Source organism: Hypanus sabinus, chromosome 21 (genome assembly GCF_030144855.1).
Source record: "Hypanus sabinus isolate sHypSab1 chromosome 21, sHypSab1.hap1, whole genome shotgun sequence".
NCBI lineage: Eukaryota > Metazoa > Chordata > Chondrichthyes > Myliobatiformes > Dasyatidae > Hypanus > Hypanus sabinus.
In genome coordinates this window covers 14,743,173-14,766,527 of record NC_082726.1, presented here as the reverse complement: position 1 = coordinate 14,766,527, position 23,355 = coordinate 14,743,173, and the positions used below count along the sequence as shown (strand labels likewise).

General features: G+C 39.4%; 1 protein-coding gene across 1 annotated transcript in view; it reads left to right on the top strand.

Moving 5' to 3' along the window:
* Positions 1 to 23,355, top strand: part of tbc1d2b (TBC1 domain family, member 2B) — a 109,818-nt gene that overhangs the window by 53,512 nt on the left and 32,951 nt on the right. The window contains exons 3-6 of the mRNA XM_059946015.1: positions 917 to 1,067; positions 3,680 to 3,843; positions 19,213 to 19,430; positions 21,580 to 21,963. Coding sequence (XP_059801998.1) covers positions 917 to 1,067; positions 3,680 to 3,843; positions 19,213 to 19,430; positions 21,580 to 21,963 — 917 coding nt within the window. The remainder of the gene's footprint in view (positions 1 to 916; positions 1,068 to 3,679; positions 3,844 to 19,212; positions 19,431 to 21,579; positions 21,964 to 23,355) is intronic.

The following is a 23,355-nucleotide window of genomic DNA, read 5'->3' as shown; positions in this document are numbered from 1 at the left end:
GATGGGGAGGGTTGAAAATACAAATTCCAGCAAGTACCTTGTACCATACAGAATGCAATGAGATATTTCACCTTGTTTGCTCAATGTAGCACACTTAAATGGTGTTAATTGTTTATATTATTTACACTGAACCTCACTTCATACTGCTCTGTGTGATTCATTATTGGGCACTTGACCCACTAACTTGAACACTCATGGCAGCGATATACCCTTCTGTACCTTTCTGAAAAAAGAGACATTTTGCTCAGGCTGTATACTCCTGCACTGGAAACCGAGCTCAAGTGGTGTTGGGCTTGTTGCCATGGCAAAATCTTCAAGTAGGGAGAGCTATACAGCTAAATAAAAGCAGCAAAGTCCGTCATTTCCCAACAGGAGGTAATGACAGAGCTTGTTAGCAGATGCTGCTACACTCACCATCCTGAACAGGGCGTACCCTGACACCACACCTTGGTACCTGGTAGCCACACTGGTTGCCACATCCTGCCCAACACCATCCTTCACTGGCGCCTCCACACCTTACAGACGATTCATTACCAGTTGAGTACTGATGCAGGGTTTCAGCATGAAGCTTCAATTCCTTTCCTCCCACAGATATTGCTCGACTCGCTGATTATTCTGTGTTTGAAATATTATGGGAAGGATGTACAAAAAAAAGTCTAATTGAACTGGAAAACAAAATTAAAATTAATATTTACTGGAAATTAATTTTGATAATTGTATGTGAAACTGCATCTTTTGATTCAAGAGCAAACTGCTACTGATTACATGATTTAAATTTAAATTTGCCAGGATAACGCAGCTTCATGTTTTCCACTGTGTTCAGGAATGTGGGTTAACCACCATACTGCTTTTGCTGAAGTCTTTGAAGGATGTTAGTACAGATGCAGACAATAGTAAGTTTTTATATTGATTCCAGATGCTCCCTTTCTTCCCCAAACGACGGATATTGCTGAGAGTGCAAGAAGTGTACTGGATGAAGAGGTTGCTCTAGAGAGTCTGGTGGGTGAACGAGTAGCAAATCCCACAACCATTAACTTCTCTTTGAAGAACTTGGGCACAGAGATCAGGTGAGCTAACCTTATCTGTAGTGAAGAAAGGAGTGTAATTTCTTGACCTTATTAACTACCAAATAACTAGAAGGTTTGAAAATAAAGACCGAACAGTGAAATTCTGCAACACACACAAAATGCTGGTGGAACACAGCAGGCCAGGCAGCATCTGAAAGGAGAAGCACTGTCAACGTTTTGGGTCGAGACTCTTATTCAGGACTAACTGAAAGGAAAGATAGTAAGAGATCTGAAATTCTGCAGTATTTTCAAATACAGGTTCTAGATTTTTGAAATTTTATTCTCCGACCAATTAATTGTACACTGAAAGGACATGGTAAAAAGGTGAGCAAAGGGGCATTTTATTTTGAAAAGTTAATAGAACATAGAACAGTACAGCATGGGGCAATGTTGTGCCAATTTTTATGCCAATTTATACTAAATATCCTCCTGCTGTGTATTATCTATATCCCTGCATTCCCTTCAGATTCATGTGTCTGCCTAAAAGCCTCTTAAACTCCACCAAACTTTCTGCTTCAACTAATGGCCTTGTGCTGCACACTTTTAAAACTGAGTACTTACATTAATTTATTTCCATGCCTCCTTTAATTAACTCTTTCCCTGCCACGTTATTGTATTCAATCCACTGCAGCTTTAAAGTATCTAGTTGCTTGTGTTTCCATAAAGAACTATATTTGTACTTAAACGTTAATTTCAAAGATTTGCTCCTGATGTATGTTTAGCTGTTGAGTGTTAATTTTATTTACATTGAACCTGACGTAACACTGACCCACAGAGCACTGGTTTATTGTTATGCTCTTAGATTTTTTGTCTGAATGCTCATAGCAATTTTAAAATACATGATATAATATTCACAATTTACATTATTCATTTAAAATAATCATGAGCGGCTAGCAAAGTATTTGAAACAGGTATAAAAGGGACTATGTACTAAAATTGAAACCAGTTATATAGAAGCTTATAATAAATCTTGCATTGAAATATACAACACCACTTGTAATCTTAAAGAATTTAGAAAATGATTTGGGATCAAAAAGTAATTGAGTTGAGATCCAGACAGTGTGCTTCCTCCCAGCATTTGAAAGGATTCATGGAAGCAGTTCAGTGCTTTTATAAACTGAAAATTAAAATGATTTAAACCATAGTGATGAAAAGATGTTTTCCATTGTGAAAGCATAGTGGATTAACTATTGGAGCACCAACTTGCTTTAAAGTTGATGGACCATGCTTGTTATGAAATGTGTAAATCAACTGAAGAATAATTTGACTGTCGTAGGTATGCTTGCTAATCTTTGGTAATATCCCCTTCCCATTTTAGTCCTTTAAAGGTACTCCATTAGCAGTGTGTTGGAGTCTTTATTTTGTGATATTTAGATGTGGCTTTAATACCTTGTTCAGGATAAATCTGTTTGTGGTTTTGCATTAATTCTGCATTAGGTAGAGTTTCTATCCCACCTCTTTGCTAGAGGTGTATTAGCAGATTGCCTGTGATTAGTTCCTTTCTGGAGCAATCCATACATTACCTAAAGTTACAATAGAAAGATGAGGCTAAAGAATTATAAATTTCTTTTGCAAGAAACTTGAAGAACAAACATTAAGATGAGTAACTTGTCAAAGTAATGAAAAATCTAATTTAAAAATCTTAAGCCTACCCAAATATTGTCATTAATATTTTTGAAATTTCTGTGAAATCCAATTCTACAATTGATACATGGACAGTCTTCTATTAGGAAAAACTTGTCTCTATATAGTGCTGTTCAGTGATTCCTAACTGTTTCATAGCCACCAAATTACCTTGCTGTTATGTAGTGAGTGTAGCTGCATTTTAAGAGAGAAAAAACACAGTGAACTGCATTTGAAATCAACATTTGATTAATTTGCTTATGTTGGTGAGTTATGCCAAAGGATAAGTTATGTCCAGGACACCAGAGCGGTACCCTTCAGAAAGTGGGAGGAGGTGTTAAATTCCTTAGGAGAATGAAGATTCTAAAATTACACCTGAAAGTGCTTTCTGATAATATTGTGCTGAAATCTGCCAATAATACAAGAGTGATAATTTATATTAACCTCTCATTTTATATCTCTGAGAAAAGAAATTCCTTGAAATATTGGAAAATGTTGGAAGCATTAAACTCAGGTGTTGAATGCTATCTGGAAGGAGGGACAATTTGTTTAAGGTCAAAAGCCTTTCATCAAAATGCCTGAAGGGTTTCAACCTGAAAAACATTAATTCTGTTCCTTTTTCTGCAGGTGCTACCTGGCCTACTGATTGTTTTCAGCATTTTCTGATTTTATTTCTAGATTTCATGCATATTCAGTTTCTTGATATTCAGACTAATTTATCACATGTACATAGAAACATACAATGAAATATGTCATTTGTGTTAATAACCAACACAATCTAAGGAACCCTTAGCTATTCTTAAAATAAACTTCCTAAGCAAGTATTCAGCTAACTGCTTAGTAAAGTTATAGTTTAAATCTTGTGAAGCACATTGGAGTATTTCGATGGCACTACACATAAATAAGTTTTTCTATGTTGTATGTTAGGCATGATTCATGAATAACACAGTCATTTGGGTGATACTGATACAATTCTGAATCCATTGCAGAAACTCAATGTCAAATCTGAAACCAGGAAGAGCAAACAATGAAAACCGCCGAAGTGTGTTCTACACAGAAGACTGGGTGCTGCTAGATCCCACCCTCAAAGACTTGGAAGAAGCTGCAGGACATGAGGAAAGGAGAAAAAGGGAGTCAATTGAACAAAGTAGAGGTTTGTCATTTGAAATCAAATTCATTTGGGAAAATAAAGCATTTTTGCACAACTAATACACTTTTTAAACAAGTTGTACTCCTTGGGCTGGCTCATATTCTTTATAAACTGCCTGGAGTAGTTCGTTACAGAGTTCCATTCCAAACCTATGATCATGTTGTCTGTCTTCAGCATCAGAATCAGAATCCAAATCAGGTTTATTACCACCAACATGTGTTGGGAAATTTGTTAACTTAGCAGCAGCAGTTCAATGCAATATTTAATATAGAAGAAGAAAAATATATTACAGAATACATATATGGAATAGATTAAAAATCATGCAAAAACCAGAATATATATTAAAAAAGTGAGGTAGTGTTCATGGGTTCAATGTCCATTTAGGAATCGGATGGCAGAGGGGAAGAAGCTGTTCTTGAATCACTGAGTGTGTGCCTTCAGGCTTCTGTACCTCCTTCCTGATGGTAACAGTGAGAAAAGAGCATGCCATTGGTGCTGCAGGTCCTTAATAATGGATGCCGTCTTTCTGAGACACCAAGATGTCCTGGGTACTTTGCAGGCTAATTTAGATGGAGCCAACTAAATTTACAACCCACTGCAGCTTCTTTCAGTCCTGTGCAGTAGACCCCCCCCCCCCCCATACCAGACAGTGATGCAGCCTGTCAGAATGCTGTCCATGGTACATCAATAGAAGTTTTTGAGTGTATTTGCTGACATACCGATTTTCTTCAAACTCCTATTGAAGTATAGTCACTGTCTTGCCTTCTTTATAACTGCATTGATATGTTGGGACCAAGTTAGGTCCTCAGAGATCTTGACTCCCAGGAACCTGAAACTGCTCACTCTCTCCACTTCTGGTCCCTCTATGAGGATTAGTATCTGTTCTTTCATCTTACCCTTCCTGAAGACCACAATCAGCTCTTTTGTCTTACTGACGTTGAGTGCAAAGTTGTTGCTACAACACCACTCCACTAGCTGGCATATCTTGCTCCTGTACGCCCTCTCATCTCCATCTGAGACTACCAACAATAGTTGTATCATCAGCAAATTTATAGATGATATTTGAGTTATGCTTAGCTGCACAGTCATGGGTATAGAGAGAATAGAGCAGTGTGTTAAGCACATGCCCCTGTGGTGCACCAGTGTTGACCGTCAGCAAGGAAGAGATATTATCACCAATCCGCACAGATTTGTTGTTGTGTGAAGAGCCATTGAGATTGCATCTGCTGTTGACCTATTGTGGCGATAGGCAAATTTCAGTGCATACATGTCCTTGCTGAGGCAGGAGTTCAGTCTAGTCATGACTGTTGTAGCTGAATGAAATCATGGGAGAGCGAGTTCCTGGTAGGTTCAAAACAGCTTCTTTATTCGACACAAGAAGGTACAGCAAGCATCATATGGAGACCCTTTGGTGGAAAAGGTCTGCTAGCCCAATGTAGGCTCGATATTTATTTGCTAAACACAAAGGGCAATCCCTATTTACAAAATATAGACAATGCATAGACAATGCTTTCTTTTGAAGCTACATGCAAAACATCACACCTTCTGACTTTATCCTTTCCTCCTGACGCCCTCATGTCTGGGTTGGTATTCACAGCCTTTCAGAATGCAAATTAAATCCACAATACATTTATTTGGTATTTTACGTGCTAATATTGAGGACAATTCATATTTACAAAGTATAGATAATACTGTCTTCAAAACTACGGCGTCAGCAGCATCTGGTATTCACAGCTTTTAGGAAATGCATTGTTATGAACTCAATCCACAGTACTTTGTCAAACAGAACAGAAGACTGGTGTCCGAAGCCCACCTAAATGACCTAAACCCAACAATGACCAACCTCTGAAAGCATTTCATCACTGTAGATGCGAGTGCTACTGGGCGATAGTCATTAAGGCAGCTCCCATTATTCTTCTTAGGCACTGGTATTCTTGTTGTCTTTTTGAAGCCAGTGGGAACTTACGCCTGTAACACTGAGAGGTTGAAAATATCCTTGAATACTCCCTCCAGTTGGTTGGCACAGGTTTTCAGAGCCTTATCAGGTACTCCATTGGGACCTTCCACCTTGCGAGGGTTCACCCTCTTTAAAGACAGCCTAACATCAGCTTTTGAGACAGAGATCACAGGATCACTGGGTGCAGTAGGGATCTTTACAGTTGTAGTTATATTTATTCATTCAAAGCAGGCATAGAAAGCATTGAGTTCATCTGGTAGTGAAGCATCGCTGCCATTCTTGCTTTTGGGTTTCACTTTGTTGGAAGTAATGTTTTGCAAGCATTATGTTTTCCAGAGTTGTCGTACATCCGATGTTGTCTCCAACCTCGTTCAAAATTGTCTCTTTGCCCTTGTAATAGCTATTTATAAATTATACTTGGTTTTCTTGACCATGACAATTATTCTCTTTCCCCTTAGTTGTGTTTTTCTATTGGACCTGTGACTTCTGAAAAGATTCTTTTTAAGTCTGTCAAAGATGTGATTGGATTGGGGTACCATCAATGATTAATTTGCTTGCTGCTTGAGTGTGAAGTTAGCCATTCACGTAATGAAAGTCTCCTGAAGAATTTGAGCCAAATTCCTGTAAACTTTAAGGAGAAATGGAGAAAACTTGGAAATGTAATACTGCAAAGCAGAAAATTCATTGAAAAGAAACATCTGTTGAATGTTTGTGGAGATCTGCTCTTTATATTTCTGATTATTTTTGTGAATAATTCTTTGAACTATTTTTTCTTCCAAAGATGACTGTAGAATTTTTTTTATTTAATATTGCGATACTCATAGCCCTACTGAAGTATTTCCTGTTACTACAAAAAGATCTATAATTAGATTTTTTACTTTGTTGGAATCATTCTTACCTAAAATCTCTTGGTTTCGCTCATTTGTCCTCTGTTTCCTCAGGCTAATTGCTTGCTCATGAAGTTTCTATTTCTATTTTCTAGTACATTTTTCAACTTTGGAAATATGTTTACTACAAACTCCTGTTTTAAAAATGTTCTTTCCCTTCAAAACTATCCCACTGCTCTCTCACAGTCACAGAGATAGAGCACAAAAAACAGGCCCTATGGCCCAGTAATCATCAGCCACTCATTTGCAGTAATCCTACACTAATCGCATTTTATTCTCCCCACATTCCTTCTACTTACCATATAACCATATAACAATTACAGCACGGAAACAGGCCATCTCGGCCCTTCTAGTCCATGCAGAACGCTTACTCTCACCTAGTCCCACTAACCTGCACTCAGCCCATAACCCTCCATTCCTTTCCTGTCCATATACCTATCCAATTTTTTTTAAACGACAATATCAAACCTGCCTCTACCACTTCTACTGGAAGCTTGTTCCACACAGTTACCACTCTCTGAGTAAAGAAGTTCCCCCTCATGTTACCCCTAAACTTTTGCCCCCTAAATCTCAACTCATGTCCTCTTGTTTGAATCCCCCCTACTCTCAATGGAAAAAGCCTATCCACGTCAACTCTATCTATTCCCCTCATAATTTTAAATACCTCTTTCAAGTTCCCCCCTCAACCTTCTACGCTCCAAAGAATAAAGACCTAACTTATACGACCTTTCTCTGTAACTTAGGTGCTGAAACCCAGGTAACATTCTAGTAAATCTTCTCTGTACTCTGTCTATTTTGTTGACATCTTTCCTATAATTCAGTGACCAGAACTGTACAGAATACTCCAAATTTGGCCTCACCAGTACCTTGTACAATTTTAACATGACATCCCAACTCCTATACTCAATGCTCTGGTTTATAAAGGCCAGCATACCAAAAGCTTTCTTCACCACCCTATCCACATGAGATTCCACCTTCAGGGAACTATGCACCATTATTCCTAGATCACTCTGTTCTACTGCATCCCTCAATGCCCTACCATTTACTATGTATGTCCTATTTTGGTTAGTCCTACCAAACTGGAGCGCCTCACACTTAACAGCATTAAACTCCATCTGCCATCATTCAGCCCACTCTTCTAACTGCCTAAATCTCTCTGCAAGCTTTGAAAACTTACTTCATTATCCACAACGTCACCTACCTTAGTATCATCTGCATACTTACTAATCCAATTTACCACACCATCATCCAGATCATTAATGTATATGACAAACAACATTGGACACAGTACAAATCCCTGAGGCACACCACTAGTCACCGGCCTCCAACCTGACAACCAGTTATCCACCACTACTCTCTGGCATCTCCCATCCAGCCACTGTTGAATCCATTTTACTATTTCAATATTAATACCTAACGATTGAACCTTCTTAACTAACCTTCCATGTGGAACCTTGTCAAAAGCCTTACTGAAGTCCACATAGACAACATCCACTGCTTTACCCTCGTCAACTTTCCTAGTAACCCCTTCAAAAAATTCAATGAGATTTGTCAAACATGACCTTCCATGCACAATGCCATGTTGACCGTTCCTAATCAGACCCTGTCTTTCCAGATAATTATATATACCATCTCTAAGAATACTTCCTATTAATTTACCCACCACTGACATCAAACTTACAGGCCGATAATTGCTAGGTTTACTCTTAGAGCTCTTTTTAAACAATGGAACCACATGAGCAATACGCCAATCCTCTGGCGCCATCCCCGTTTCTAATGACATTTGAAATATTTCTGTCAGAGCCCCTGCTATTTCTACACTAACTTCCCTCAAGGTCCTAGGGAATATCCTGTCAGGACCCGGAGACTTATCCACTTTTATATTCTTTAAAAGCGCTAGTACTTCCTCTTCTTTAATCATCATAGATTCCATAACTACCCTACTTGTTTCCCTTACCTTACACAATGCAATATCCTTCTCCTTAGTGAATATCGAAGAAAAGAAATTGTTCAAAATCTCCCCCATCTCTTTTGGCTCCACACATAGCTGTCCACTCTGATTCTCTAAGGGACCAAATTTTATCCCTCACTATCCTTTTCCTATTAATATAACTGTAGAAACCCTTTGGATTTATTTTCACCTTACTTGCCAAAGCAAACTCATATCTTCTTTTAGCTTTTCTAATTTCTTTCTTAAGATTCTTTTTACATTCTTTATATTCCTCGAGCACCTCATTTACTCCATGCTGCCTATATTTATTGTAGATCTCTCTTTTTTTCCAAACCAAGTTTCCAATATCCCTTGAAAACCATGGCTCTCTCAAACTTTTAACCTTTCCTTTCAACGTAACAAGAACATAAAGATTCTGTACCCTCAAAATTTCACCTTTAAATGATCTCCATTTCTCTATTACATCCTTCCCATAAAACAAATTGCCCCAATCCATTCCTTCTAAATCCTTTCACATCTCAAAGTTGGCCTTTCTCCAATTAAAAATCTCAACCCTGGGTCCAGTCCTATTCTTCTCCATAATTATATTGAAACTAATGGCATTGTGATCACTGGACCCAAAGTGCTCCCCAACACATACCTCAGTCACCTGACCTATCTCATTCCCTAACAAGAGATCAAACACTGCCCCTTCTCTAGTTGGTACCTCTATGTATTGCTACAAAAAACTGTCCTGCACACATTTTACAAACTCCAAACCATCCATCCCTTTTACAGTATGGGCTTCCCAGTCTATGTGTGGAAAATTAAAATCTCCCACAATCACAACCTTGTGCTTACTACAAATATCTGCTATCGCCTTACAAATTTGCTCCTCCAATTCTCACTCCCCATTAGGTGGTCTATAATACACCCCTATAAGTATTACTACACCTTTCCCTTCCTCAATTCCACCCAAATAGTCTCCCTAGATGAACCCTCTAATCTATCCTGCCAAAGCACCACTGTAATATTTTCTCTGACAAGCAATGTAACACCTCCTCCTCTTGCCCCGCCGATTCTATCACACCTGAAACAACGAAATCCAGGAATATTTAGTTGCCAATCACACCCCTCCTGCAACCATGTTTCACTAATAGCTATGTGTTGCCTTAAGGCATTTGTTTAGCCTTATTACATTTTCGCTTTAGTAATTCGTTTGTAATTATTTTCTAGTTAAAGTTAAGGTTGTTGAAAGTAAATTTGTTGTCTGTGATGTATTGTGGCATGTGATGATGTCAGACCCTGTTTCGGTGCGTATTGTGGGAAAATACCGGTTTGGAGAAACGGGAAGGAGGGAGCTTGTGTATGCAGGATTGACGCGAGAAAAGTTTTCATTCTACTAAGAAACATCATAAAAGCAATGCCTTTTCACCATATGTTAATGTGGAAGAGTGAACAGTAAACGGTTAATCTTACTGCGATCATGCCCTCATTGACTACGATTTAAACTTGGTGTTTAGTTCAGAGTTCTTACACCTGAATGAGAACACTACAAGCTACAACATCATATTTCCAGGTATCAATCCATGCTCTAAGCTCATCCACCTTTCTTAAGATGCTCCTAGCATTAAAATAAATGCATTTCCGGAATTCTTCACCTCTTACCCTCTGTGCAAACAACTTTACTATCTGCTTTTTCTTCCTTCTCCCCTACATCTTTGGTCTGAGCACTCCACTTCTCTATCACCTGCCTACCTTCCCTCACACACTGTCTACAAGCTTTCTCTATTTGTGAGCTAACCTCCTCTCTCCTAGTCTCTTCAATTTGATTTCCAACCCCCAACCATTCTAGTTTAAAGTCTCCCCAGTAGCCTCAGCAAATCTCCCTGCCACGATATTGGTCCCCCTAGGATTCAAGTGCAATCCATCCTTTTTGTACAGGCCACACCTGCCTCAAAAGAGGTCCCAATGATCCAGAAACTTGAATCCCTGCCCCTTGCTCCAATCCCTCAGCCACGCATTTATCCTCCACCTCATTCCACTCCTACTCTCACTGTCATGTGGCACAGGCAGTAATCCTGAGATTACTACCTTTGCGGTCCTTCTTCTCAACTCCCTATATTCTCCTTTCAGGACCTCTTCCCTTTTCCTACCTATGTCATTGGTACCTACCTTGCCTCGCCTGTTTCCGCCTAAGCCCGTTGAGCCAAAGCCCTTAAGCCTTCACTCTACTCCCAGCTCACTCTGCTGCCCGCTGTATGAGGCTGTGTTCGTTTTAAATCTACCACACTTCACTGCCAGCTGTCACACGCCTGCACAGTCCCACTTCTCTTAACCCTGATGAGAAGATAAAATCAAAATGGCTCCTGTAGCACTCCCTTCTCCAAATTAAACCCAAATCAGGATTTCTGTCCTTTTAAATCTTCTGCGCTTCACTGCCCGACGTCACATGCCTGTGCAGTCCAGCCTCTCTTAACCCCGATGAGAAGAAAAAATCGAAATGGCTTCCGTAGCACTCCCTTTCTGATTCTCAGACTTCCTTCTCCAAATATTTACTCTAGATTTCTTCCACTCACCTACATATTGTAGGTTAAATCAAGGTCGAGTTTACTGTTGTATTCACGAATACAACTTACTAGCAGCAGCATCACAAGCACATAGCAACATACACAAGAAAAGCAAATTAGACTTAAGTATTTTTTCAAGAAAGAATACAGTTTAAGCAAACAAAATCCATTGTAGGGCAAAGTGGTCATAGTGTTGTTAAACTGAGATAATGATTAGGATTGTGCAAGTTGGTTTAAGAACCAAATAGTTGAAGGGTACAGGAAGTAGTTGTTCTTGAACCTGGTGGTGTAGAACTTCAGGCTTCTATACTACCTGCCCAATTGTAGTTGCAAGAAGATGGCATGGCCTGGATGGTGGGTGATCTTTAATGTTAGATGTTGATTTTTTAAGATAGGACCTCGTATAGATACTGCTGATGGTGGGGAACAATGTGCCTCTCATGTATTAGGCTGTTCTCCTGCTCTCTATAACTTCTCATGTTTCTGTGCCTTTGAGCTATTGTACCAGACCATGATGCAAACAGACAGGATACTTCCAACAGTACATCTGTAGAAGTTTATTAGTGAGAGAGAAGCTTGCCCAGGTGGATTGAAGGAGGATTCTGGTGGGGATGATGGCAGAGCAGAGGTGGCTGAAGTTTCTGGGAATAGTTCACAGGGCACAGGATAGATATGTTCCACAGAGGACCAAGTTCTCAAATGGCAGGGGTAGGCAACCGTGGCTGACAGAGGAAGTTAAGGACTGTATAAAAGCCAAGGAAAGGGCATATATGGTAGCAAAAGTGAGTGGGAAGCTTTTAAAATCCAACAAAAGGCAACTAAAAAACCTATAAGAAGGGAAAAGATGAAATATGAGAGTAGAATAGCCAAAAATATAAAGCAGTATACCAAAAGTTTTTCCTCAGTTATATGAAGAGTAAAAGGAAGGTGAAAATTAAAAAAAAAATTATGCTGATGAGGTAGTAATGGGGGACAAAGAAATGGCAGATTAACTTAATGGTACTTTCCATCTGTCTTCACTGTGGAAGACACTAGCAGTGTGCCAGAGGTCCATGAGTGTCAGGGAGCAGGAGTGAGTGCCATAACTATTACAAAGGAAAAAGTGCTGGGCAAACTCAGAGGTCTTGAGGTGGATAGGACACCTGGATCAAATGGACTACATCCCAGAGTCCTGAGAGAGGTTGCTGAAGAAGTAACAGATGCATTGGTTATGATCTTTCAAGAATCACTTGATTCTGGCATGTTCCTGAAGGACTGGAGGATTGCAAATGCCACTTCACTCCTTAAGAAAGGTGAAAGTCAAACAAAAGGAAATTATAGGCCAGTTAGCCTAATCTCAGTGGTTGAGAAAGTGTTGAAGTCTATTATTAAGGATGAGGTTTCAAGGTACTTTGAGGCTAATGATAAAATAAGTTCAAGTCAGCATGGTTTCTGTAAAGGGAAATCTTGCCTGATAAATCTGTTAAGGGTTCTTCAAGGAAGTAACAATCAGGGTGTACAAAGGAAAAGCATTGCATTTCATTTACCTGGATTTTCAGAAGACGTTTTTTAGGGTGCCACACATGAGGCTGCTTTGCAAGATAAAATCCTATGGCATTATAGGAAAGATACTGGCATGGATAGCAGAATGGCTGACAGGCAGGAGGCAGTGAGTGGGAATAAAAGAATCATCTGGCTGGTTGCCGATGATTAATGGTCTTCCTCAGGAGTCAGAATTGGGACTGCTAATTTTCACATTGTTTTTCAGTGTTTTAGATAATGGAATTGTGGCAAAGTTTGCGGGTGATACGAAGCTAGATGGAGGGGTGGGTAGTGCTGAGGGAACAATGCAATTGTAGCAGGACTTAGACAATTAGAAGAATGAGCAAACAAGTGACAAATGGAAGTGTTGGGAAATGTATGAATATGCATTTTGGTAAAAGGAACAATAGTGTGGACTATTATCTAAATGGAGAGAAGGTTCAAGTATCAGATGTGCAGAGGGTCTTAGGAGTCCTCATGGAAGACTCCCAGAAGGTTAATTTACAGGGTGAGTCTGTGGTAAAGGGGGCAAGTGCGATGTTGGCATTTATTTCAAGGGGAATAGAATATAGAAGCAAGGAGGTGATGCTGAGCCTTTATAAGACATTAGACAGTTTTGAGCCCCATATCTCAGAAAGGATGTGTTGTCATTGAAGGAGGTTCATGCAAATGATTCTGGGAATGAAGGGGTTAACATATGAGGAGCTTTGGGGCTGTACTCACAGGAATTTAAAAGAATGTGAGTGGGGGGGTGGGGGTATCTCTTTGAAATCTACCAAATGCTGAAAGCACTAGATAGGGTGGACGTGGAGAGAATGTTTCCTATGGTGGGGGAATCCAGAACTAGAGGGCACAGCCTCAAAATTGAGGGGAGACCCTTTAGAACAGAGGTAAGGAGGAATTTTTTTTAACCAGAGAGTAGTAAAGCTGTGGAATGCTCTGCCACAGATTGTGGTAGAGGGCAAGTTGGTGCATATATTTAAGGCGGAAGTTGATCATTTCCTGATCTGTCAGAGCATCAAAGGATGTGGCGAGAAGGCAGGTGTATGGAGTTGAGTGGGATCCAGGATCAGCCATGATGGAATGGTGGAGCAAACTTGATGAACTGAATGGCCTAATTCTGCTCCTATGTCTTATGGTCTTATGTTCGATGACATGCCAATCTTTAAGAAAATAAAGATGCTGGTGTGCATTCCTTGTGATCTGCATTCACCGGTTAATCTGTGTGTGCATGTCTTTGGGATATTAGAGGAAACAGGATTACTAAGAGGAAGCCCACACAGTCACAAGGAAAACACACACACTCCACAGAAACAGCACCCAAACCCACGTCTCTGGCACTGTGAGGCAGAAGTTCTATTAGCTGTGCCAATGCGTAGCCCCTAAAGTTATGCAAAGGCTCCTGCTGAATAACCAACATTGATGTGATCGTTCTATGATTAAATTTTGATGTAATTAAGTAGTATTGAATACAAAATGTTTCATCTGTCAAGGAGATAATGAATACATGTAATTATAAGGGATCTGCAGTACATCATATTAAGCATTTTTACCAATCTGCCTTCAGAAACTGTTCTGATCAAAGTTAATTTTCATTGTATTGTTCATGTAAATATTACTGTAAACTGGATGAAGTAGGAAACAAAATAACCAAGGGAGTTTGTGCTAAGGAAATTTCAAAATTTGCATTGATAAGTGAATTGATTATGAAATATAGAAGCTATTATTCAAAGTTCAAAGTATATTTATCGAAGTACATATATATCATGTACAATCTTGACATTCATTTTCTCAGTGGACATAATAAATTCATGATAGAATAATAACCATAACAGAGTCACTGGAAGACTGGACCAACTTGGGTTTTCAACCAGTGTGCAAAAGACAGTAACTGTGCAAATACAAAAAGAAAGAATAATAATATATAAGCAATAAGTATTGAGTCCTTGTTAGTGAGCCAGTAGGTTATGGCAACATTTCAATGATGGGCCAAGTGAAACTAATGCACTTTATAGACAATAGACAATAGGTGCAGAAGTAGACCATTCGGCCCCTCGAGGCTGATCATTCACTATCAATACCCAGTCCCTGCCTTGTCCCCATATCCCTTGATTCCCCTATCCATCAGATATCTATCTAGCTCCTTCTTGAAAGCATCCAGAGAATTGGCCTCCACCGTCTTCCGAGGCAGTGCATTCCACACCTCCACAACTCTCTGGGAGAAGAAGCTCTTCCTCAACTCTGTTTTAAATAACTGACCTCTTATTCTCAATCCATGCCCTCTGGTACTGGACTCTCCCAACATCTGGAACATATTTCCTGCCTCAATCCTATCAAATCCTTTAATTATCTTAAACGTTTCAATCAGATCCCCTCTCAATCTCCTCAATTCCAGCATGTACAAGCCCAATCTCTCCAATCTCTCTGCGTAAGACAGCCCTGCCATCCCAGGAATCAACCTAGTGAATCTACGCTGCACTTCCTCAATTGCCAGAATGTCCTTCCTTAAAACTGGAGACCAAAACTGGACACAATATTCCAGGTGTGGTCTCACCAGGGCCCTGTACAAATGCAAAAGGACAACCTTGCTCTTGTATTCAATTCCCCTTGTAACAAAGGCCAACATTCCATTTGCCCTCTTCACTGCCTGTTGCACTTGCTCATTCACCTTCATTGACTGGTGAACTAGGACTCCTAGGTCTCTTTGCATTTCTCCCTTACCTAACTCTACACCGTTCAGACAATACTCTGCCCTCTTGTTCCTGCTTCCAAAGTGGATAGCTTCACATTTATTCACATTGAATGACATCTGCCAAGTATCTGCCCACTCACCCAGCCTATCCAAGTCTCCCTGTATTCTCCTAACGTCCTCTTCGCATGTCACACTGCCACCCAGTTTAGTATCATCAGCAAATTTGCTGATATAGTTTTCAATGCCCTCATCTAAATCATTGACATAAATCGTAAAGAGCTGTGGTCCCAATACAGAGCCCTGTGGTACCCCACTAGTCACCTCTAGCCAGTCCGAGAAACACCCATTCACTGCTACCCTTTGCTTTCTATCTGCCAACCAGTTTTCTATCCATGTTGAAACCCTGCCCCCAATGCCATGAGCTCTGATTTTACTCACCAATCTCCTATGTGGCACCTTATCGAATGCCTTCTGAAAATCTAGGTACACAACATCCACTAGCTTACCCTCGTCTAACATCCTTGTTACACCCTCAGAAAACTCCAACAGATTAGTCAAGCATGATTTGCCCTTGGTAAATCCATGCTGGCTCGGCCTAATCCTATTTCTGCCATCTAGATGTGCCACTATTTCGTCCTTAATAATGGACTCAAGCATCTTCCCCACGACTGATGTTAGGCTAACAGGGCGGTAGTTCTCCGTTTTCTCCTTCCCTCCCTTCTTGAAAAGTGGGATAACATTAGCCACTCTCCAATCTTCAGGAACTGATCCTGAATCTAAGGAACATTGGAAGATGATTACCAATGCATCCGCAATTTCCTGAGCCACCTCTTTTAGAACCCTCGGATGCAGACCATCTGGACCCGGGGATTTATTAGCCTTCAGTCCTACCAGTCTACTCATCACAGTTTCTTTCCTAATGTCAATCTGTCTCAATTCCTCTGATATCTTATGACCCTGGCCCATCCATACATCTGGGAGATTGCTTTAGTTTCAGAGCTTGATAGTTGAAGGGTAATAACTGTTCCTGAAACTGGTAGAGTGAGTCCTGAGGCTCTTGTACCTTCTTCCTGATAGCTGCAGCGAGAAGAGAGCATGTCCTGGATGTTGCGGGTCCCTGATGATGGATGCTGCTTTCCTGCAATGGTGTTTCATCTAGATCAGGGGTTGGCAACATTTACCACTGAAAGAGCCAATATGGACCCATTTCCCACAGAAAAGAAAACACTGGGAGCCACAAAACCCGTTTGACATTTAAAATGAAATAACACTGCATACAACGGTTTTTTTTGCCTTTATGCTATGTATAAACAAACTATAATGTGTTGCATTTATGAAATTGATGAACTCCTGCAGAGAAAACGAAATTACATTTCTGCATGCAACAAAAACATTTTGAACTCCGAAAAAAAAATGTTGGGTTGAAGGTTACTCCATAGTTAGCCTACCATGGATCGAAGAATTCAAAGAAAGCGCGCACTGGCGGGTGTCAGGCATTGGCAGTGGTGATGTATATTAATAGCAATAAAAAACACATTGTAGCGCTACACGCAGCGTTAAAATAAAGACACTGCAGTCAAAGGTAACTTTATTCAAACTAAACAGCCTTGATTTAAAGCCTCCTCAACCCATCTCCGTGCTCCAAAAGACACGTACTCACAAACCCCCGTAGGCTATCTCCCTTAGCTGGAACGGTGGCTAGTTGTGAGCCGGTTCGGATGTGCCAGGAAGTGGGGTCTCCACAACGTTTTTAGATTGTACAAGATCACCATAATCTTCAAATTTCGAATTACATTTCAAAAACTAACAAACCACAGGGAGCCGCAGCACAGAGATGAAAGAATCGCATGCGGCTACGGAGCCGTGGGTTGCCGACCCCTGATCTAGATGTACTTATGTACTCAACGGTAGTTAGAGCTTTACCCTGATAGACTGGGTTGTATCCACTATTTGGATTTTCCATTCAGTGTATTGGTGTTTCCATACCAGGCTGTGATATTAATATACTCTCTACTACACACCTATAGTAGTTTGTCCAAGTTTTGGATGTTGTGCCAACTCTCCTCAAACTCCTAAGGGAGTAAAGGTGCTGCCATGCTTTCTTCATCATTGCACTTGTGTGCTGGGACTCCTGACAGGTCGTCTGAAGTAACAACACTGAGGAATTTTAAGTTGCTGACCCTCTCTGCCTCTATTCCTCTGATGAGGACTGGCTCATGGACCCCTGGGTTCCTTCTCCTGAAGTCAATAATCAGCTCCTTGGTCTTGCTGGCACTGAGTGAGATGATGTTGTTTTCCACTTTATGTGCTGATTCGTCATCACCTTTGATTTGGCCTACGCGACAGTGGTGTGGTCAGCAAACTTGAATATGGCATTGGAGCTGTGCTTAGCCACACAGTCACAAGTGTAAAGCAAGTAGAGCAGGGGCGAAGCACACAGCTTTGAGGTGCACCTGTGCTGCTGGAGTTCGTGGAGGAGATGTTGCTGCCAATCTGTACTGACTATGGTCTGCTAGTGTGGAAATCAAGGATCCAATTGCACAAGATGGTATTGAGACCAAGATGTTGTTTATTGATTAGTTTTGAGATGATGATGGTATTGAATGCCAATCTGTAGTGAATAAAGTGCATTCTTTGCTGTCCAAGTGTTCCAGTTTTGAGTGAAGAGCCAATGAGATAGCATCTGCTGTGGTAGGCAAATTGGAATGGATCTATGTCACTTCTCAGGCAGGAGTTGATATGTTTCCAACCCCCCCAACAATCTGCCTTGGTGGTTGGTGATGAATCTTAATGCGCTTAAAAGTACCCGACCTGTTTGGACTGCCAAGTCCTTCCAAAGATTGTGAAAACTGTAGTGAAGATGTACAACGATCAGCTGGAGAAAACCTTGGAATCTCTGTACAGCTCTTACTGTGTGTGTGCCTTTAGCATTCTGAATCATTATTTGTCATCAGCCGGTATGCTGAGTTTTCCTTATAACTTCAGATTAATTTTGTTCTTTTTCACAAGTTGCCAAATGAGTGGTCTGTTGAACTTAGCTTTTCTTGTGCTCTCTGGCTGTTTAATTGAGGCAACCCGGTTAGAGACTTTCACAATGTTATGTTTTGTTAAGAATAGTTAGAGTAAAACAAGTTGACAAGTAGTTCAATAACCGGAGCTTGGATTTCAGAAGACAGGCAAAAGAACTCAAATATTCCCTTTACTAAGTGTTAGGAGCTGGAACACTGATACAGGAAAAATAAAAGAAGTTGATTCCATCCATAATTTAAAAGAGAGTTGGAAAGGTACATGGTGGAGACCCTGCAAGGCAATAGGCAATAAGTGATATGGGAGTGGGTATGGTTGCTTTCCAAAAAAGGCACTACAGATGTGAGAGACCTGTCTTCTGAATACAAACTTCAATGGATTTATCATTTTCTTGTGTAATTTTGTTGAATTCACAGATGGCTTAAATGTTGCAGGTGAATTTTATTTTTTGCTGATTTAGTTTTGTTACTGTTTACCTAATAATGTTGTTAGTTAAATAAGCTTGAAGGTAGAGTTGAGCATTGTGTTGGGACTCAAGCAAAGAGAATTGAGAATCTGTTGGGGAGTTCAGTGAGTATAATTGTGAAGTTTTGGGAAAGTAAAGTGAAATTGTAGATTTTATTGTTTTTGTTGTTTTGTATTCAACGCCAAAAATGCTTTCAGAGCAATTTTTTAAAAATAAGACTGGCATTAATATTAGAAATTCTTTGTTACTTAAATCTCTGAGCTGTGTTATAATATTTAAGTAGTATTGGTAACATTTGGAACAACGTCTGTATTTTCTGCAGGATCAGCATTTACTTTTGATTTTGCAAAAACGTCTCATAGATCTAAACGGCCATTCTTGAAAGACATGATCGGAACATCAAAATCCCGAAATAGTAGTGAGTCGTCTCCTGTAGAATGGATTGTTACCAACGGAAAGCCTTCAACAGAGATTCAATTGAGAATCCAAGCACAACAAGAAGAATTGAACAAAGTGAAGGAAGACCTAAGCAGTCAAAAGGTGAGTGAGGCCTAACAGAAAACACAGTCTTTTGGTGTTACTTATGATTTTCATTGTTTTCCACTTACGGTAGCTGCAAAATTCAAGTGTAAGTGATATGGACATAATTCAAAGATTCTTGAGGGCTTGATAATTCATACTTTAGAAAATCTATAATAATTGGTGGAAAAATTTAAGGGCATTTTGGAGTACTTGCTTCTGGTTCTATTGAGCTGTGGGAAGCAGTCCTGGCTTTCCAGAAAACTTTCTATTTTGGCTACTCAGCTCTATTGTCAGAAATGGTGCATAGTAAATCAGAGGGCAAAAAAAAAGGGAAATAACTACCCATTTTTGAAAAAAATTTAATTGATGCTTCAGAAATTTTTTCATTTGAAGCCCTGCATGCAACCAGGATTTACAGACTTATGTGAGAACTGAATTTAAACCTAAATGAATGAACCTGCTGGTTACAAAGAAGTAGCCATCGGAGACCAGAATCTTTCTCATCCTGTTGAGGATAGACCACAGAAATGGACAATAATGGACTACGGTTTGGTGAGGAATGAGAGGACGCACAAAATGGGCAGTATTAATTGGGGCTGTTCAAGTAGACAGAGTTCTGCTTTGCATTTTGTTTACTTAATTTGACAATAGTCACTGAAGTACAAAGTTATTGGTTTCTTTAAACATGAAAACAATAGTAATCAGTTGACCTTCAATATTACCTTTCAGTCAACATAAAAACAGGTTTATATAGTCATTGACACAACAAATTCTGCAGATTCTGGAAATCCAAAGAAACATGCATAAAATGCTAGAGGAACTCAGTAGGACAGGCAGTGTCCATGGAAATGAACAAACAGTTGACATTTTGGGCTGAGACCTTTCTTCAGGGCATTATCAGGCTTATATAGTCATTATCTCATTCTGTTTGTGGGAACTTGATGTGCATAAATTAGCTGCTGTATACCCTGTGTTATCAATGACTCAACTTCAAAAGTAATTGACTGTAAATTATTTTGAGGCACATTGATGTGATGAAAGAAATTGCATAAATTAGTCAAATAAAAAATGTGTGGTGGAGGATTGAATTTATTTTCATTACTGGTAGTAGAAAGTTTCAAAAATGGCTTCAGATTGGAGTATTGCAAGCTCAAGGGCAACTCTATTCAGAAAGGACATCTTTCAGAAAGAGGAGTGATTGAAAAATGTGTGATAGAAACCAAGTGGATACTACACTATGGTGAAATACATACAGTAATTTAATAAAGAGGTATTTTTATTCCTCTTTTGAGTTAGGAATAGTGCCAAAGATAACCATCCAGCAGCTGTAGTTATGTCATGCATAGATATTCAGTGCGTTCGTGCACGTAGTCAGTTTGCTTGGCGTATTTTTGGCAGAGACTTTATGGGTCAGTAGATAGTTCAGAAGAGAGAAACAAATGTGCGAGAAAATTACAAAAATGTCTGCAATCTATAAAACGATGGTAACTCGAGTTAGAACCATGCTGACATAGTAAGATGAGGTGAAGTGAAAAGGAAATGAGCAATGAGGAAATGAGAAAGGAATAAGGAGGTCTGTGTGGAGGCGCTCATCGAATCTTCTAAGAGTAAAGAAGGTGATGTAGGCACTGAGGGAAAAGATGAATCTTCAATACAAAAAGAGTATTTTTTGGTCAGGTAATTCGCTACAAGTGTAACATTCTTTGATGTGGGAGTGGGATTAGACTTTGGAACTGGGTGCAAGTATCATCTGTAGCCATTTCCCTTTTAATAGTCATGCTATTGATTGCACTTCATGAAAATATTAGTGTCTGCTGATTTGAAATGGTTGAAACAGAATCAATCTTTCTATAGGTTAAAATTGATCAGAATTGCTAATTAATTGAGCACTATTTAATTGTGAAAATATATTTTTGTGATAGGATTAGCCCATTAGAAAATTCCAAATGCATTATACTCAAATGTCTTTTTCTTGTTAAAAATGAAAATTGATCCCTTGGAATGATGGTAACTTAAGTTTGTATAATAAATATCCTGGTTAAATGTCAGTTGACCTATAATGAATCCTAACTACGGAGGTTTATAGAAATATGTATATTAAATTTTTGCATTGAATAGCAGACTTTAAAAACAAAGGTCCATGAATTTGATTTGTTTGCTTTTATAGGAGCTGGTACGCCTGTTACAGCAGACTTTGAAGTGTTCTCAGCAGGAAAAATACTCCCTGAATACTGCTTATGCTTCTCTCGATCACGGTATAACAGAGCGTTTGCATCAGAAAGAGCACCAAATACAGGCCCTGAACCAGCAGTTGGACCACATTAACCAGCAAAAAGATCGCATGGAGCAAGAAATCAAAGCACTTAAAGATAAATTTACTGGGATGAGTGATCAGCTTAACATGTTCAGAGAAACCATCCAAGCCAAAGATGAAGTGATTATGAAGTTATCGCGACAGCTCAGTGAATGCGAGAACAATCACTCGCCTCAAGGTGTGACATCAGGTGCCCCCATTGTTAACAAGGATCTGCAGGAGTTGGACAGGCTAAAGGTATTAATTTAATTCAGACTTTTGTACTTCAGTATTACCAAACTGAATGCTACATTATGCCCTCAATAAAATGTATTTCTAAGTCCTTTTCTCTTCCTGTATAAATCCCCAAATGCTGTTTTTCAGATCAGCATTTTTCACATGATGGTTACAGCAGAGAAATAGTCCATTTAGGTCACCACCAGATTCTAATCAAGATCATTAACCTGAAGCATTAAAGCTTGATCGCTCTTTGTAGATGTGGCTCAGTTTAATGAGCATATTCTGTTTTTCTTACTGTACATGTCCAACATTTGAAGTGTGTTTTTTTTCTTTTATACTATTGATTATCCATCCATATATTAATGTATCCTTCATGTACTTCACTAACTTGCTTTCCATTAAATTTGTGCCATTTGCATCAATCATTCCATATGGAGCCAGATTTGTTCTGCCACTCGCTAGCTTATTTAGTAATTTCTTATTGGATGTATTTGTTGTTGCGTGAATGAAATCACCAGGGAGAGTCACAGGTAGATACAAAGCAGCCCCTTTATTCGACAAAACAAGGTATCTTATGGAGACACTTCTGGTGGAAAGGTCTGCTGGCCCAAGGTGGGGCTCCATATTTATTTGCTAAACACAAAGGACAATTCCATACTTATAAGTTTAGATAATGCTTTCTTTTGAAGCTACACACAAACTTCACACCTACTAGTTCACATCCATCCCACCGGCACCAGCAGCATCTGGACTGGGCTTTTAGGAATCCATTGTTCCAAACTGAATCCACAATACATTTATTTGGTATTTTATGTGCTGAACACAAAGGACAATTCCATATTTACAAAGTATAGATAACGCTTTCTTTGAATCTACATGCAAACTTCACACTTTGGTTCACATTCATCCAATAGATGCCAGCATGGTCTGTGAACTGGAATTCACAGCTTTTAGGAAATGCATTGTTATAAATTAAATCCACAATACATTGTCAAGGAACAGAAGATTGGTGGTCCGGGTCAAAATCATTTGCTACATGTAAATGACCTGAACCCAAAAAACTCTAACAGTATTTATAGGTGCACTAATATTAATGATTTTTAACTGCCTCAGTATAGACACAATTAGGAATGGACAATAATTGCAGTGGCATTCTTGTCCTTTATATCAATAGTGGGGATAAACTTCTCCTGTTGATGATCTCTAGTCTTTGTTCCCTTTCCAAGTGAAAACATTTGTGTCTCTGCACAATATAACTCAATTTTAATGACCTCTCTTACAATCATTTGTTCTAAAAGGAAAATGTGTTCTAATAATTCAGTGTATTGGCTTAGAAACTCAATGCTAGTGAGATGTACTAGAATATCATAAGAGTTTAAAAGATACAATTGAGAACAGAGGTTACATAAA